At 37.5% G+C, this 18,526-nt stretch overlaps 3 protein-coding genes across 5 annotated transcripts; all 3 read left to right on the top strand.

Annotated features, from left to right (window-relative positions):
* Window positions 1-38: 38 nt before the first annotated feature.
* LOC130085049 (gastrula zinc finger protein XlCGF8.2DB-like) lies at window positions 39-1,894 on the top strand. 3 transcript variants are annotated; one of them, XM_056250604.1, is made up of 2 exons: window positions 39-213; window positions 973-1,894. In XM_056250604.1, the coding sequence occupies exon 2, from the start codon at window positions 1,002-1,004 to the stop codon at window positions 1,752-1,754; it is 753 nt and encodes a 250-aa protein (XP_056106579.1). In that variant the 5' UTR covers window positions 39-213; window positions 973-1,001; the 3' UTR covers window positions 1,755-1,894. The 3 variants fall into 3 exon arrangements, with proteins under 3 accessions (XP_056106579.1, XP_056106580.1, XP_056106581.1); XM_056250605.1 differs by lacking the exon at window positions 39-213 and adding an exon at window positions 445-501; XM_056250606.1 differs by lacking the exon at window positions 39-213 and adding an exon at window positions 549-875.
* Window positions 1,895-2,521: 627 nt separating this feature from the next.
* On the top strand, window positions 2,522-6,735 carry LOC130085052 (oocyte zinc finger protein XlCOF15-like). Its single transcript, XM_056250610.1, has 2 exons — window positions 2,522-2,567; window positions 6,097-6,735. Exon 2 carries the CDS (start codon window positions 6,131-6,133, stop codon window positions 6,719-6,721), a length of 591 nt encoding a protein of 196 aa, XP_056106585.1. The 5' UTR covers window positions 2,522-2,567; window positions 6,097-6,130; the 3' UTR covers window positions 6,722-6,735.
* Window positions 6,736-8,615: 1,880 nt separating this feature from the next.
* glo1 (glyoxalase 1) lies at window positions 8,616-16,753 on the top strand. Its single transcript, XM_056250609.1, has 6 exons — window positions 8,616-8,792; window positions 10,206-10,288; window positions 10,763-10,903; window positions 13,707-13,774; window positions 15,382-15,471; window positions 16,521-16,753. The coding sequence occupies exons 1-6, from the start codon at window positions 8,631-8,633 to the stop codon at window positions 16,610-16,612; spliced, it is 636 nt and encodes a 211-aa protein (XP_056106584.1). The 5' UTR covers window positions 8,616-8,630; the 3' UTR covers window positions 16,613-16,753.
* The last annotated feature ends 1,773 nt before the right edge of the window (window positions 16,754-18,526 follow it).

Genomic DNA, 18,526 nt, shown 5'->3' with positions numbered 1-18,526 from the left:
AACAAAATAGATGGACCTTTCAAGCCAAGGTCCCTGGCAAATTAATATGATGTTCCTCCTGAAAGCAGAAGGGGGCAGTGCTGTGTAACTCTAGTCATGCTGTCCAACCGTGCAATAAAGAAGAAGAGAGCATGCTCGAGAAAGTTGTAAATGGACCAAAGAATGTTATTGTTTATATTCATTGGAACTAAAATAAATATTGCCGGTTTGCAAGTAAGTGCTTTGTTATTAAGATTTAAAATTGTTTAACGGTAGGTTTCTGACTGAGTCTAAATTTGGTGAGATGACAAATAACGACAAACATTTAGGGTCTCTCCCTATTTTATGACCAAATGTCCTCGCAAGGAAAGTCTTACCGTTAACATTTGTTTGTCCCCATGAGGAAAACAGCTTTAAAAATCATACGAAATTGTGTTATTTGAAAATGTTAAAATGCAGAAAGTTTTCTGTGACAGGTAGGTAACGTTAGGTTATGTCTATGGACTGTCCCCATATAATATGGTAAGTGAACCTAACATTATATGTGTGTGTGTGTGTGTTAATTAAATGTATATAAAATGAAGACTCATGCACAACAAAGTTTTCCTTTCCTCAGTTTACTTAAAGTAGTCTGTAGTTCTTTTAGCCGAAAACTCCCTTGCTGGACATACAGACACAACATTTATAATCTTGCATCTTGAAAACAAGTTCTGTCATTGGTTCACTGACTTCCATCTGTTGACTCTTTCCTGTTGTTATCTTGTTAGTGCATAATAACTTCCTTATATACTTACACATATGCTCAATTCCTTTTATTCTCATTGAAGACTACGTTTCTTCTAATGCAACAACCTTCATATTTGAAGTGTAGGGTAATTGTCCAAATAACTTATGAGGTTATTGTATAATTCATTTATGGGGAATTTGGGTTTAATGAGTACAGTTGGAGAATAAATCTGAATGTTTACATCTCTATTCAATCTGTTTCCCTAGTTGATGGCTGGAGTCCTGACTGCATCGAAATGAAGCCTTCTGAGAATTTTCTTGGAGTTTCGAGGGCCGAGTCGTCTAAGGAGAGTATGGAAACTTTGGTGCTGAGCAAAATAGAAGGATCACCTGTGCTCTATTGCCAACGGCTGAAATATACAGTGAGAAGTATTCAGGTGCCCGACGGAAGTCCTTCAGATACTGAAACAGAAGCTGAAACGTCCATCTCCCACTTTTCAAATGGCAAAAAAACTTGTGGTAAAAAATTCAGCTGTATATTGTGTGGCATGGAGTATCGCCAGAGCATAAGCCTGGTGCGTCACATGCGAATACACACAGGAGAAGCGCCGTACACCTGTGAACTCTGTGGGAGGGGCTTCCGACGTAAAGACTGGCTTGTACTGCACAGCAGCGTCCACACGGGTAACAAACGAAAAAGCATGAAGAGCTTTAGTTGCGATCAGTGTGGGAAGAAGTTTACTGGCTCCACCGCACTCCAAAGTCATTTATACAAACACAGAGGCGAGAGGCCGTTCGCCTGCGCGCACTGCGACAAGACGTTCTTCAGTCAAACCAATCTTAAACGCCACCAGGTCGATTCTCATTCTGACAGCAAACAATTTTGTTGCCCCGTATGTGGAAGTGGATTCTCACGCCTTTTTTCGCTGCAGAAACACATGCGGATTCACACGGGAGAGATGCCTTTCTCCTGTCCAGACTGTGGAAAGACTTTCCGTCATGAATATACCATGAATATGCATCGTAAACGTCACTCAGCCAAAAGTTGACGTAATGCACATTCATGCATCACATGAGTTTGATTTATTCTATTTTTCTATTGTTTTAAGCCACATCCCTTTTATTGGTATTTTTTTTCCTTACTGAATCTCATTATACCTGTCCAGTGCCAATAAAGAGTTTGACTTCACATGATTTCCTTTTTAGTTTTTCTACATTGCTTACTTTTGCATAAAGTATTGTATTTACAAGTTATTTAAAAAAAGTATTTTACTTACAAGTTATGCATACAATACTGTGCAAAAGCCTTAGGCATGTTTGTATTTTCACCAAAAAAATGTTTTTAAGCCAATTATTTATACCTTTTGCTGTAGTGTATATCTTTAATACTCCAGTGATATCTTTTTATGCACAAGGAGTCTGACACCGTCACAAAATCTCACTGTATTATTACAATTAATGGCAAAATTAATGTTTGAAAATGTAAACTGATATTTCCTACTGACACATTACAGCTAAAGATATACATATTTACAGATATTTTTATGGTAAAAATACTAACGTGCCTAAGACTTTTTTACTACTGTATAAGCACTGCTATGAATGAATATGATCAATTTCCATCATAATCTGTTCTCTGTTAAAACAGTTTATTTATAAAATGATGTCTTATCCCAAAGTTACATTTTACTCAATTTACAATACATTCAGCATCTTTTGACGACAGGCGGGGGCAGCACTGACTGTCTTTGGTTCTGCTACCCAACCGAGAAGTGAAGAATGAACATAGACGAGAATGAAGTTGGAGTTGCTCATTTCTGGTTCAGACTCCGAGCATGTGCCTTTGAACAAGAACATTGCAAGTAAGTGCTTTATGATTTAGATCATTTTAAGATTTAAGATAATTGCCCAGTGATTTTCAGATTAAACTTTTGTTAAAATATAGTCATTTAAGTTCAAATCTGAATACGTGTGTAGTGGAAAATAGGGCTGGGTGGACAATATCGATTTAGTCAATGAAGTTTCTCGTTGTTTCGTGAGCAGACTTCAAACATTATAAACAAGCCTGCCATCATCCAATAATCGAAATAAGCTTTGCTACTGATATGAAACAAAATGTCAGCTTTCATATTTTGTCACTTTTATCACGAAATTCAAGCGTCTTGCGGATGACAGATTGCAGTAGCCGTCTGTCAATACCCAGCCCTGAAAGAAACTATATTGAAAGATTTAAATCGTCTTTATAGATGGGGGTCGCATTTAAATAGTTACGTGGTTTGACAAATGTATTAACTTGGAACGACAATTCTAGGTTGTTTTTTAGATGATAATAATATGAGGTTATAAAAGCTGCCAAGGGCGAAATTGTCAATCACACATTGGGGGGGACAGCTGTGGAACTTTTTGTGTTGGCGCATGCACACATTTTTTTAATCAAAATAAAATAAAAGTCAGAGTCCGAATGTTTGTAATTGTATAACACAACAAGGAATTTTATTACATCTGATCGTCAAACCAACGTATAGCCTACTCACAATGATTACAGCATCGGCATCAATTACAGGCCTGAATTGACAACAAAGCGGTCAGTGATCTCTCTCTCTTATATTCTTCTATAAACATATAGTGGCTATAAACATTTTGATTAAATTACGGTTACAGGATAACAGGATATTTACCATTCATAGATAGCCTATGTGCCAAATGTCTGTCAATTTCCGCGCTCCTCCTAACTCTTTTTCTGTTTGGTTTTTCCTAACTCACTGACGATGCACTAGGGATAGGAAAACATGACATGGATTTCAGGAGAAATAGGTTTTGCTAAATGTATAGTGTAAGGAAGTCCGAATGGATTTGGGAAATGGACCGGCCGGGATTTTATATTTTCGGAGCTGGGAAGAAAGACTATTTGCAATCACATCTGGCCCTGCCCGCATAATCATACAAGCCGCGTTTCCATTAGGCTACTCTTCAAATTGCGCCAATTGAAATTGCGTAGCCTAATGAAAATGCGCACAATGGATTCCATTGTGCGCATTTTCATTAGGCTACGTAAAAACTTTATTGGGATAAACGGGAGTTTTTGCGAAATGGACGTGTTTGAACACGTCCATTTCGCAAAAACTCCCGTTTATCCCAATAAAGTTTTTACGCTTGCATGAGGAGGCTTTTCAGGCAATTTGAAAAAGGAATATTTCGCAAAACTGCAATGGAAACGGGTTTTGCGCATTTACAGTCACCTGACTTAGAATACGCGGTGTGTTTTGGGTCCGTGTCCGCAAATAATAATAATAATTATCATCATTATTATAACATTTATTTATTATATGTAGAAGACGCTTTTATCCAAAAAAGGAACAAAGCAATTCGTCACATTTCATTCATAATACAGGTTGGACAATAATAATAGGGCTAAGATTATCACAAATAAACACAAGATTTTGACGCATAAGTGTGTGTGCGGACTGGGTGTGGAGCGCGCACTGGATGGCAGGGAGGCGCGGCCGCGAACACTTGCATTTTCCTATCAACAGTCGAAACAACTTAAAATACTCTATCATTTCTGGTCATACAGAATATAATAATACATTATTCGCAACTACTTTTATTTGCGTAATCTCACAATAACAAGAAAACGATGTGCTTTTGTAAAATAAAATAGGCTAAAACAATCAGGCGCGCTTTCATGATCTCCGTGAACTGAAGCGCGAGAACTGATAGGCTAGCCTTTGTAGACTGAAGCTTTAAATGTCCACTTTAAAAGGAACAAATTCGAATCGAAAGCTAATACCTTCTGATTATGTAATCCGTATGAAAGGTGCATTTCTCTCTAAAGGTGCATCTGGAGATGGAGATATGTTTTTAGCCGACACTGATTTAGGAAAACAATAGTTTATTAATAAACAATTAAAATGCCTCGTTATTTTTTCAGACACATTTATTATAGCCTAACTCAACTATACATCCCCTTTCTGTAGGCTGTGGTTATGGCTCTTCTCATTCAGCACTGCGGTAAAAATATAATTTCCAGGTTCTAATTTGGCCTTAGAAAACCAGTAAAATCTACATTTTTTTCTCCATATTAATTTGTGAATATTTTAAATGTTTAATAAAGGGGCAAAAAGTCATAAACAAATATCTGAAAATTCGTCTCTCTCTCTCTCTCTCTCTCTCTCTCTCTCTCTCTCTCTCTCTCTCTCTCTCTCTCTCTCTCTCTCTCTCTCTCTCTCTCTCTCTCTCATATATATATATATATATATATATATATATTATTTTTTTATTTTTTTATTTTTTTGTGCAGCATTTGGTGTAGGTCTACAGGTCAAACTAAAATGTTGGTGTTCACCTTTGCGTTTTAAAAATACAACAACCGTTCATTTTTCGTTTTGCAATTACGGGTTAAATAAGAAAAATGAATGCAAGTACACTGACCGTTTGGACATAATACGAGACAGAGTTCTTTATTGAATTCATAAAATAAACAATAATTACAGGAGTAGTCTACTGGACTCTAAACCCACTGAATGACATTAATAAAGTCATTCTATATTGATCAGTGTCTAAACCTCAAAGAAATGCCACAATCAAGACATCGGAGCAGAAATGAGGGAGAAACACCCAGGAACTCCGTGTCTTTCCCTGCCATTAACGCTTGGATAACACGCCACGTCTCCTTCCATTAATAATAATAATGTCTATGCGGTGGCTGTGATATAGGCTATAAACCTACCAACGTCCGTTGCCATGATTTTTGGAATGACTGATCGCGAGAGGAAAAAAAGACGTTTTAGTCGCATAACATCGGTTAATGGAACGCCGTCATTTCGCAATAGTTTTTTATCGACATTTAGAAAATATCGCAAAAGTTTTGCGCAAATCTGTAATGGAAACGCGCCCCAAATATGATCAAATATTGGGGGGGACAAATTGCCCTTCGTTGAATATTGGGGGGGACGTGTCCCCCTGTCCCCCCATAGGATTACGCCTATGAAAGCTGCAACGGACCGTTACACACTTACCCTACTTGCGTTTCCTTTGTAAACATGCACTAGTGGTTACCAAACTTGGAACCTGAGGAGGTTTTCATTACTACAGTAACAACGTGTAACAAGGACGCTGTGTAACAGTTACCATTTTTGTAACACTTTTTAAAAAAAAGTTACTCTTCGAAATGCTATTCGATTAGATGCAAAATCAAAGAAAGTGTAAAGTTGTTTTCAGAACTAGCTTTCTGCAATGCCTTTTAACCAACTGATGCTTTTTAGAATAGTTCAATTCCCTCACTCTACATGCACACACAATACTATATTCTTTCTAGCAACTTTGAGATAGCCTATATACAACTTAGGGATAATTATGAGTGTTTTATTTCTCAATCTGTTTCTCCAGTAGCTGCTGTTTCTCTTGGTGTCCCGACTGCATCGATATGAAGACTGTGAACAAAAAGGACGAGTCTAATACTAAACGGGAGAGTTCATCAGAGACCCCTGGTAAAAAATTCAGCTGTAAGCTGTGTGGCAAGGAGTATCAGCGGAGCTTTAAGCTGGCGCGTCACATGCGAATACACACGGGAGAAGCGCCGTACACCTGTGAACTCTGTGGGAGAGGGTTTCGGTGTGCAGAATGGCTTAAAATGCACAACACCATCCACACGGGTAAAAAACGAAAGATCGTGAAGAGCTTCAGTTGCGATCAGTGTGAGAAGAAGTTCACCTGCTCCACCGCACTCCAAAGTCATTTATACAAACACAGAGGCGAGAGGCCGTTCGCCTGCGCGCACTGCGACAAGACGTTCTTCAGTCAAACCAATCTTAATCGCCACCACAGCGATTCTCATTCTGGAAAACAGTTCTGTTGCCACTTGTGTGGAATCGGATTCTCACGCAGAACGACGCTGCAGAAACACATGCGGATTCACACGGGAGAGAGGCCTTTCTCCTGTCCAGACTGTGGAAAGACTTTCCCTTATAAATACACCTTCAATATGCATCGTAAACTGCATTCAGACAAAAGTTGATGTGATGTACATTCATGCATGTCACATGAATTTATGATTTAGCCTACTGTTTATTCTTATTTGTTTTCAGCTATGCCCTTCTTATTGAAGATTTTGTACCTGCACGATGCCAATGAAGAGCATGGTTTATTTTTTTATTACAGTTTTTCTTAATTGCTTGCATACTAAAGACACAGTAAATCATGTTAATAATTTTCTAAAATAAAGTTATAGCTACATATGCACTGAAGGGTTGGTCAAAATCCCTTGTCTCTTCAAATACATCTATAATCATATATCCTTTTGAATGCTTATATACTTCCTTTATGAAAATCAATTATCAAATATATTAATTACAGGCGCCCTTTGTCACCGGACGACAACTATCTTGACTAATGGCGATTGGCACCTATATCTGCTCACATGTGTGGAATTGTTTAGGCTTTTATGTTCTCTTATCCAATCAGATTTACAATGATGTAATGTATGCCCTTGTAGAATGGTATAATTGGTGTATGATTTTGTGTAAGGTATGAGTTGGCTTGCGACCTCCTCGTGAGACTTTGACGCTCGCTCTACCGATGAAACTGCAAACTATTCTTCAGTAAATTTTTTTCTTTTTGCTTGAACTTCACGACTCCTGGTCTTCTTTCATCATATCTGGTCTTGGGTCTTATAACTGTTACCCCCCTAACAGCACTATGAATCAAAACTTGCATCTTGTTCTGTTTTCTCACATTATTTTCCCCAATAACAAAGTTGCTTTTAGATATGGCCTGCAAACTCCTTTCAATCTCACATTTCACGAAAAATAAAAGTGTGCGTTTTCACATAAGATTGTGTAAACGTGCATGTACAAAACACTCAAAATGTATAATCACTGCAAGACAAGGTTCATCTCTACAAGTAGTCCCATTTTGTGCCGGTCAGTCAAAAAATTGTATTCTTAGATTTTATTGTGAAGCACGCTGTAAATAGTTTGCATTGAGCGATGTAGGCTACAAATAGTCAGCAATAATATTTTAAGATTTAAACTGTTAAATTCAAAATAAAAATAAAAAGCTGCCCTACCCCCTAATCTACCTGAGCTCCATCTCCTTTTCATTATATACTTTTTTTTAATTATCAGTTATTAAACAGTATTAATCCTTGTTATGACGGCAATCTAAAAGATTGGTCACGCTGTGTGTGATATAATCGCATAAACTCATCAGTTTCCAAATGTTCTAATATAATTGCCATTTGCATTTTTATTGATTTAATTGCTACCTCGTCATCTTTGTTAAGCCATTCAATGCCATTTAAGCCCATTTATTGCAATGGAAGTTTAATTTCATCAAGAGTAAATGGAAGATAGATGCACTTTTTAAAGTTAAGCAAGTGTGTTGCTGTATTTACATACTAAAATTAAGCATTGAGTAGCATAGTATCTGTATTCTTATCACTCTCTCTATCACACACACACACACACACACACACACACACACACAGGCCTTATACAGTGTGTATGCCTTTTACCTGTGTCAATGAGTCCGATTTCTGGAATATACACATTTTTAGTTTCCACACAGAGCTCAAAGTAACTATAAGTTCACTCAGAAGTTACACAGGATGGTATACTTGTGTCATCTTACAGGATGTGTGTAAACGCTACAGTCTCCATCACATTCATTCATAGCTCTGCATGTTCCTCTTAGTTCATTAACCATTTTCTTTCTGTAATTTTTCCTCCTATACTTATAATTTATTAAGTTGATGGAAAGAGAACACTCAATTTGTCTTGACAACACATGCATGATTTCAATACATTTATGTAAACACTTTTATTGAGAATTGCGTCTCCTTCTGCAGGAAGGAAAGGGAAACTACAGCATCTCAGTTATTTCATGGCTCCTCCCACAGTTACGTCACACCGTCGACGTTGCACGCTATGGCCACGCCCCCTGCGTGGGATCTTTCCGCCGGACTGTCAGCTGTAATCACCGAACATCAAGCCGAAGCACACCTAAAAAAAATGACTGACCAAGGGCTGACCGGGCTGACGAACGAAGCAGCCGCCGCTGCGTGTAAAGACGGAAACCCCATCACTAAAGTAAGACGCTGCTTTCGAGTCCAGAACTTGAGACCTTTCAATCAAACACGAAGCTCCTCGCTCATTTCCCTGTTCTCCTGTATAACTCAAACCACTGCAGGAAAACAGGAATTAGTTATTTATCCGGCTCTTTGTTTGTTATTCAACTAACTTTGATTAAGTTTGTACGCGTAACTGCGTTATTGCTCAGTCAATGTGGAAATGCAATTTAAAAATAGACTTGAATCTGTATGGAATGCAGATTGATATGTTAGTAACATATCAATCTGCATTACATTCAGAATCAAGCCTATTTTAATTAACTTAAAGTTACTATGATGACCTTTGACATTTTACACAGATTAAGTGTTGACCTGTGGCCCCTAGAGTGTCATACAGAGCAGTGCAAGCAGACAGATTTTACCATAAGGACACAAACTTTAGGGAATATCAGGGAATTATATTGTAACACTTTGTGTCCATTCTTTGAAAAGTCATGTCATAAACAATCTTAACCAAAGAGATGCTATAAAATAACACCTATACCAGAGAGATGAATAATAATTCATAACAGCACATCCACTGTGCAAACATTTACCAGAGATTCCTAGACTGATGTTTGATGCATTTGCAAAACGATAAACTACCCTTCTGTTTTTGAGCTGAGCTGCAAGATATTACAGAATGACCAGATATGGATTTCTAAAAGCATCATGCACAGCCTGAAACTGCATCAACTGATTATTTTCAAATCCAAAATCACTGCTGAATAATTTGAACCGACCCTTTTTCCACATTTACGGGTTTCTCAGAAGCGGAAGTCGTCATAGTTGGGTAAACTTCTATAGCGGTGAATGAGAGACTACATTACATATGTTTTTTGTGTTCACATTTTCTCAAATAGCAAAAGAAAAACGCAATAATAGTGTTTTCTAAACTTTCAAAAAGAGGGAAAATATACAGAGAGAGATTGATAATGGCAGTCGGAAGAGAGAAAGATATCAAATTCATCGTCACTTCCAAAGCCGCTGTATTAGAAACATCCTCACAGCTGCGTTAACTAGGTTTTTCTTTTGTAATTTGATGCAAAGGAAGTGTAATACAAAGTATAGTGTTATAAATTTACATTTATAAAAAATATATATAAAACTTTGCAGGATTTATGATGGTGATGACCGTTAAAACGCCTCTTCACAATCTGTGAAAAGGGTCCATGCTTGATAATGTAATGCGTGACATAAATGGTTAATAATAATATTTGATTTTATTTTATTATTGATACAGTGTTACTCAAATGTGAGACCACTAATAAAAATGTTTTTCCCTCCTAAATGGTCTTAGACTTTTGGTTGCCACTGTTGATCATTTTCATCACCTGATCCATCTTGTAAATGATGTTCTTCTGACCAAAAGTTATTCATGCCACTGCTGTAGGACTTCATGATGCAGCAGACAATGCTGAGGGTTAAGGATCCAGTTAAATCCCTGGATTTCTACACGCGCATCCTGGGAATGACGTGAGTTTACTAGTGTAAAAGATTGCATCTCTCTGCACTGAACTTTTTCTCTGTGAATGTGAGTTCAGTCTTGACCTGATTTACTTTAGTTTTCATTTGTTTCATAGACAAGGCTTAAGCTAGTCTTGTGCATGTTTAAGTTGTTTTAACTGAAAGCCACTTGCACTGATATATCTTAAAATATGTGCCTTTGTTTTGTCTCAAGACATGTTTTGTCTTTTATCTAAGACACGTTTATAAAAGCTTTTTAAATATCCAGGGTTAATCCTGGCTTAATCTACACCTGGTCTGTGAAACCAGGCCATTACTTTATAATATCCAAATGTGTTATGCATGTAGAAATGTTTTACATTTTAGTTCAGATTTGGCTCATAATCAATATTGCATATTAAAATTGCATTGCAATAATGTGAATGGGCTTTAATTGCTGACCTTTGCAATGAAGTATTTTTTAATGCGAATGTTTTATTATAGGCTGTTACAGAAGTTTGATTTTCCCTCCATGCGATTCACCCTCTACTTTCTGGGTTATGAGGATAAGAAAGAGGTCCCTGCAGATGTGAAGGAGAGGACAGCCTGGACGTTCTCCCGCAGAGCCACTATAGAGTTCACACAGTAAATTCAGATTAAATCCTTAAGCATCAGCCATTTAAAAGTCCATACAGGTTTACCACTAACCTTCTGCATTGAGTAGAAAAGCCTGTTACCATCCTTACCGTGATATCAGGCAGGTTCTGTTAAGGCAAATTCACACTGCACCAACAGTCACCAGATTACAGTACGTCACTTGTCAGACATTCCAAGACGGGCAAACGCCGATTCAACATTGTTTAATCTGCGAAAAAGAGAGTTTACATGGACGCTCGCTTACACACTGATCCGAAACCAGGTTTCAGTTGCCGTCTGTCTGTAGCCGCGTTTCCATTACCCTTCAAATTGCGCAAATTGAAATTGCGAATTAAAAATACGCTCAATGGAAACACGTCAATTTCGCAAAAACTCCCATTTATCGCAAAAAAGTTTTTACGCTCGCATGAGGTGGTTTTTCAGGCAATTCGAAAAAGGAATATTTCGCAAAACTGCAATGGAAACAGTTTTTGCGCAATTACAGTCACCTGACTTAGAGAAGGCGCGTGTGTTTGGGGTCCGTGTAGGCTATTGCGTCCATTCGTTTTTCCTTTAACTCATATGAAAAACGAAAAAACATGCTTTCTTCTTTATTAGTTTTTAGACTGGTGAAAAAATATTCACATACAAACTTAACTGTTCCCTCGATCGGTTTAACAAATCGTGCCCACGGATTAAATAACTGTAGGCCTACCCACGATATCCTAATCCGCGCTCTCAGATTTGTAAATATCAGTTCTTTGTAATTTCTTGAATTTTCTAAAAAACGACATTTAGCCCGGTACATCTTTAAAGTCCTTTTTTGGGGGTGAGAAAAAAGCTCAGTAGGCTATAATAGAATAGCAAAAAAAAGACTTCTCATACAAAAAAAGAAATAACACAAAGTCATTTTCAATTCATCAATTTATAATATACATATTACTGTCTTAAGTGAACTCATTTATAGTTATAAACGCAAATGATAATAATAATTATTATTATATTACATTTATTAGGCTACATATTTAGAAGACGCTTTTATCCAAAAAAGGAACAAAGCAATTCGTCAAATGTCATTCATAATACAGGTTAGACAATAATAATACAGGGCTAAGATTATCACAAATAAACACAAGATTTTGACGCATATCCAAGGGTTTGTGCGGAGTGTTGAGCGCGCACTGCATGACGGAGGCGCGGGCGCGAACACTTGCATTTTCCTGTCAACAGTGGAAACAACTTAAAATACTCTATTATTTATGGTCATACAGAAAATAATAATACATAATCCGCAACTACTTTTATTTGTGTAAACTCACAATAACAAGAAAACGTTCTTCTTTTGTAAAATAAAAGAAAACAATCAGGCGCGCTTTCATGATCTCCGTGAACTGGAACATGTCTCAGAAATGAACTGAAACAAAATATAGCCTATGTAGGCTAAAGTTTGAAATGTCCACTTTTAAACGAACAAATTCAAATCGAAAGCAAATACCTTCTGATTATGTAATCCATATGAAAGGTGCATTTCTCTAAAGGCGCATCCGCTTTACAGCGGAGATGAAGATATGTTTGCAGTCGGCACTAACACTAGTTTATTAATAAACAATTAAAATGCCTCGTTATTTTTTCAGACACATTTATTATCATTAGCCTATAATCACCTATAAATCACATCTCTGTAGGCTATGGTTCCAGAGACATGGCTCTTCTTATTCAGCACTGCGGGAAAAATATCATCGGGTTCTAATTTGGAACCCATTTTTTTCATATTAATTTGTGAATATTTTAAATGTTTAATAAAGGGTCAAAAAGTCATAAACAAAAATCTGAAAATTCGTCTATATTTATTTTTTTGCGCAGCATTTGGTGTGTAGTAGGCAACAGTTCAAATTCAAAATTTGTTGTTTAACTTTGCGCTTTAAAAATACAACAACCGTTCATTTTTCGTTTTTCAATTAGCCGGGTTAAAAAAGGAAAAACAAATGGACGCAAAAGTACACGGACCGTTTGGACAGAATACGAGACAAGAGTTCTTTATTAAATTCATAAAAGAAAAAATAATTGCAGTAATACTGGATTCTAAACCTCAAAGAAATGCCACAATCAAGACCTTGGAGCAGAAATGAGGGAGAAACACCTCATGTGCCGTTCACAGTATATTAGGGTCTTTCCTTACCATTAATGCTTGGATAACACACCACGTCTCCTTCACATGTGATATAGACTATAAACCTACCAACGCCCGTTTCCATGATTTTTGGAATGACTTATCGCGAGAGGAAAAAATGACGTTTTAGTCGCATAACATAGGTTAATGGAAACGCCGTCATTTCGCAATAGTTTTTTATCGATATTTAGAAAAAATCGCAAAAGTTTTGCGCAAATCTGTAATGGAAACGCGGCTTGTGTCTGTCGGTGCAGTGTGAATAGGCCTTTACAATATGTGGCATAATACCTGAAAAATGTCATTGTAGAGCAGGGTTCGTGACCTTTGCCACGCGGAGGGACAATCACTGGCACGGGACATTAGCTAACGAGGAGTCCCTGAAACATACGGATGTACAATTTTAGGTACTTATTCCTTATAGTCACACAGCCAGTTTTATTAAGTTAATGTGCATACTATGAAAGTGCGAGATTTTAACCTGCGCCAGCACACACATCCGACAAACCATTCGCGGGGCCGAGGTGCGCGCTTCTGTGATTATCCCTCTGTGTGCCATAAGGTTACCGACCGTAGAGCCTGTCATCAGCAGTCCAAGGTGTGAAGCTGTTTTCATGTGCCATTCTGTATTTCTCTTTTTATCAGTAACTGGGGTTCAGAGACCGATGACAGCATATCTTACCACAACGGGAACTCAGACCCAAGAGGCTTTGGTGAATATAACATGCAAAACACAATTTCTCCCTGTCATTGTATTGACTGTGATTGAAGTCGGGCTGGACTATATATACATATATATATATATATAGGTTATAAAGGTTAGATTTTTGCTCATTTTTCAAAAGGATAAACAATGCAGATTTATTTTTTACAGTCATTTTTTATCATATTTAACAGGGGTGCCATTCATTCTGACCACAGCAGTATATACACTCACCGGCCACTTTATTAGGTACCCCATGCTAGTAACGGGTTGGACCCCCTTTTGCCTTCAGAACTGCCTCAATTCTTCGTGGCATAGATTCAACAAGGTGCTGGAAGCATTCCTCAGGGAGTTTGGTCCATATTGACATGATGGCATCACACAGTTGCCGCAGATTTGTCGGCTGCACATCCATGATGCGAATCTCCCGTTCCACCACATCCCAAAGATGCTCTATTGGGTTGAGATCTGGTGACTGTGGAGGCCATTTTAGTACAGTGAACTCATTGTCATGTTCAAGAAACCAATTTGAAATGATTAGAGCTTTGTGACATGGTGGAAGTAGCCATCAGAGGATGGGTACATGGTGGCCATAAAGGGATGGACATGGTCAGAAACAATGCTCAGGTAGGCTGTGGCATTTAAACGATGCCCAATTGGCACTAAGGGGCCTAAAGTGTGCCAGGAAAACATCCCCCACACCATTACACCACCACCACCAGCCTGCACAGTGGTAACAAGGCATGATGGTTCCATGTTCTCATTCTGTTTACGCCAAATTCTGACTCTAACATCTGAATGTCTCAACAGAAATCGAGACTCATCAGACCAGGCAACATTTTTCCAGTCTTCAACTGTTCAATTTTGGTGAGCTCTTGCAAATTGTAGCCTCTTTTTCCTATTTGTAGTGGAGATGAGTGGTACCCGGTGGAGTCTTCTGCTGTTGTAGCCCATCCGCCTCAAGGTTGTGCGTGTTGTGGCTTCACAAATGCTTTGCTGCATACCTTGGTTGTAACGAGTGGTTATTTCAGTCACTGTTGCCCTTCTATCAGCTCGAACCAGTCTGGCCATTCTCCTCTGACCTCTGGCATCAACAAGGCATTTCCGCCCACAGAACTGCCGCTCACTGGATGTTTTTTCTTTTTCGGACCATTCTCTGTAAATCCTAGAGATGGTTGTGCGTGAAAATCCCAGTAGATTAGCAGTTTCTGAAATACTCAGACCAGCCCTTCTGGCACCAACAATCATGCCACGTTCAAAGTCACTCAAATCAACTTTCTTCCCCATACTGATGCTCGGTTTGAACTGCAGGAGATTGTCTTGACCATGTCTACATGCCTAAATGCACTGAGTTGCCGCCATGTGATTGGCTGCTTAGAAATTAAGTGTTAACGAGCAGTTGGACAGGTGTACCTAATAAAGTGGCCGGTGAGTGTATATATATATATATATATATATATATATATATATATATGTACACACATAAATTATATAAGCATAAACTTATGTTAGATGCGATTAATCGATTGGACAGCCCAATGGCAAATGTAGTCATGGATAAAAGAAGATAAATTACATCATTAACCTAAAAATAAATTTAAAATATATGTATCTTAGGCCATATTGGAATTGCTGTCCCGGATGTCTATGCTGCCTGCAAGCTGTTTGAAGAGAATGGAGTGACCTTTGTAAAAAAGCCAGATGATGGTAAGTTCTTTCATATGATCCTATACAGTTATTTTAGTTACATAGTGTTTCTCCACCAATAACAAAGTAGCTAAACCAGGGGCGTTGCTAGACATAAACGGGTCCCCCATTGTTTGTCTGAGATAGCAACAGTAACTAAGGAGGTTTACCGATAGGTCAATTAAATATAAATTTCATATCCGAAAGAGTCATTGTTATCACACACAATCAAAGACAGTAGTACAGAACACAACAATGTGTATTTTCTGTGCTACAGTGCTGCAGGCAGGGGCGAAATTCAGGGGAAATTTTGTTCTTTTCGGACCTACCGGTACATATGTGCATTTTAAGGTGTTTGAAGGCCAACAAATTGGATAACAATAGCTTTAAAAGCATGTTAGTGGGCAGCAGTAGCACAAATGATTTGTCAAGCAGATAACAGATTCTTAAACATGAGAATGAGGATAAATGTTGCAATGAATGATCCATACTACAAAATGTTAATGTGTATTCTCAACATTCAAAACTATTTTAACTCATCCAAAAATTGTTAGTAGTAACTCTACACACAAACATAAAATGATTAGCCCACATATATATAGGCTATATATATATATTTGCACTATAAACAGAAATTCAAGGGGGTAAAATTAATTTCTTTCTGTCTCAAAACTGAGTTGATTTCTATGTGATCAATTTATGTATGATAACTGGTGTAGGTCGTCTGTAAATGAGTGTGGCATGATAATTTCTATTACCCTTTAATATAATTTCTATTAAATACACTGACAAATAAAATAAATTGTTAAACTCAAACTTCAGATTTATACTGGGGCACATGCCCCAGTAAAAGGGGTCTAGCAACGCCCCTGAGCTAAACTTTAATTTCTAAATATGTTAGTCTCGTGTACAAATTTAGGATGTTTATATTTGTATGTTTACTGTGTTCTTTATAGCATACTCTTAGCATTTATGCAGTATATATATGCAAATTGTTCTGTTTGCATGGCATATCCAGATAACTTTTTTTTTATTTGCATAAAATTGAATTAAAAATGTCTGTCTTGCAGGTAAAATGAAGGGGCTGGCCTTTATTCAGGATCCTGACGGTTACTGGATTGAGATTCTCAGCCCCAACAAGATGGTGTCCATCACTTCTTAAAGACTGTTGTTATGCTGTGACCTGATCAGAAGACACTAGTTATGAAATTCAAGGACAGTTTGGGATAAAAAAAAAAAAGTGATATCTCTGTGCTCAGTGAAGACAGACAATCTTTATGTATAACAGCGGCAGTGTGTTAGGCTGAATGTAACTACATAATTGCAATTTGACACCTTTTGAAATTATGCAGTCCTAAGCTTAACATTCTACTTTATTAAAATAAAATATTTTGTTGAATTGATGCAGTCCTAGCCCTAAAACCCTACATTTATTTGTTAAAATAAAGCAAAGAACGCATTTTTGTTGTGTCACTCTTTTGTTGATTTTGAAAAAAGTACAGTAATGTTATTGGTATGTACCTTATAAGGATTTGTATATGTGGCTCAAACAGACTTTGCAGGTTTGAACGTGCTGGGACAGGGTTTGAATGAACAGGGTTTAAGAAGATCAATTGCTCAAACAGTTGATCAGCATTAAAATGTGACTTCAACAAGGCTTTCAACAAAAGCTTAAAAACTCTTATGTGTGTGTGGTTGTAAAATGGGTTTGGTCAAAGTGAAGAATCTTGCGTGGGAAGGATCCAACCAGTTTCTAGATTTGCGTTATGTTAAAGAATGCAGTTGGTATAATCGGAATGCATCCTTTAGAGGATCTGTAATAATAAAGTTTTGTTTAGGCTAGATTGGTGTCTATCCACTAAAGCTGTTCAGTTTTTATGTCCTAAAGCCTTCTACATTTAAATACGGAAGGACAATGGGAAGTTGAGCTGAACATTAGCTTCTTAAAATTGGTTTAAAGGGATAGTTCACCCAAAAATTGTCATCATTTGCTCACCCTCCAGTTGTTCCAAACCTGAATGTTGGTAACCAGACAGTTGATGACTCCCTATATAGTATAATCAAGAGACAATTGGTATAATATTACACCCTTAGTGTTTTTTTTCCTTCTATGAAAGTCAGTGGGTGCCGTCAACTGTCTGGTTTTCCAACATTCTTTAAAATAATTTATTTTGTGTTCAACAGAAGAAAGAAATTCATACAGGTTTGGAACAACTTAGAGTTAGTAAGTAATGACAACATTTTCATTTTTGGGAGAACTATCCCTTTAAGTTAGCTTAAAGTTAGAAAACAGTTGATTGGCCCCATTGACTTCCATAGTATTTTTTTTCTCCACATTGAGCCTAAGTCCCTCCCCTTCCGGTCGACCGGAAAAAATATTATAGTCAACAAATATTTTGATCTCGTTTGAATTGTGCCCTGAATTACACATATGATGTTTGTCAATTTAAAATATACAGTTTAAAGTCAAGAAAGTCGCAGTTTGATGTAAAACTGTTGAGGTATAAGACTGTGGAAATACGTAACTACAAAGACTACAAACCCCAAAGGCGCACATTTTCTCTCAATGAATGAAGCTAACTTTACTGAAGCTAACGTCTGTAATTTTTTCTATAGTCTTACGTTATAATCGTAACGTTACGCCGTCATGTCTGAGTGTTTTGTACCAGACTGCACACACACGAGCAGCGGATCTCGCTCGTTGTTTCGCTTCCCGGGAGATGTAGTTCATTGAGCGATTTTCACATAAAACTAAATGTTACTCTCCTGTTTCATGACAAACTGCGACTTTCTTGACTTTCAGAATTATCTTTTAAATTGACAAACATCATATGTGTAATTCAGGGCACAGTTCAGACGGAATAAAAGTTGTCTCTCGCCATTGGTCCCATGAGCCGGAAGCGGAGGGGAGGGACTTAGGCTCTCTATTGTGCAAAGGCCTGCAATCAACTGTATGGTTAAAAATATCTTCTGTTGTGTTCAGCAGAAAAAAATAATTCATACAGGTTTGGAACAACATGAGGGTGAGTGATGACCGAATTTTCTGAGTTTTTTTTTTTTTTTTTAGCTTTCTGAG

This window comes from Rhinichthys klamathensis, unplaced genomic scaffold (genome assembly GCF_029890125.1).
Source record: "Rhinichthys klamathensis goyatoka isolate OS25496 unplaced genomic scaffold, OSU_Roscu_1.1 h1tg000072l_1, whole genome shotgun sequence".
In the NCBI taxonomy this organism is placed as follows: Eukaryota; Metazoa; Chordata; class Actinopteri; order Cypriniformes; family Leuciscidae; genus Rhinichthys; species Rhinichthys klamathensis.
Note: the sequence above shows the minus strand (reverse complement) of the source record. Positions and strands in the feature narration are given on the sequence as shown.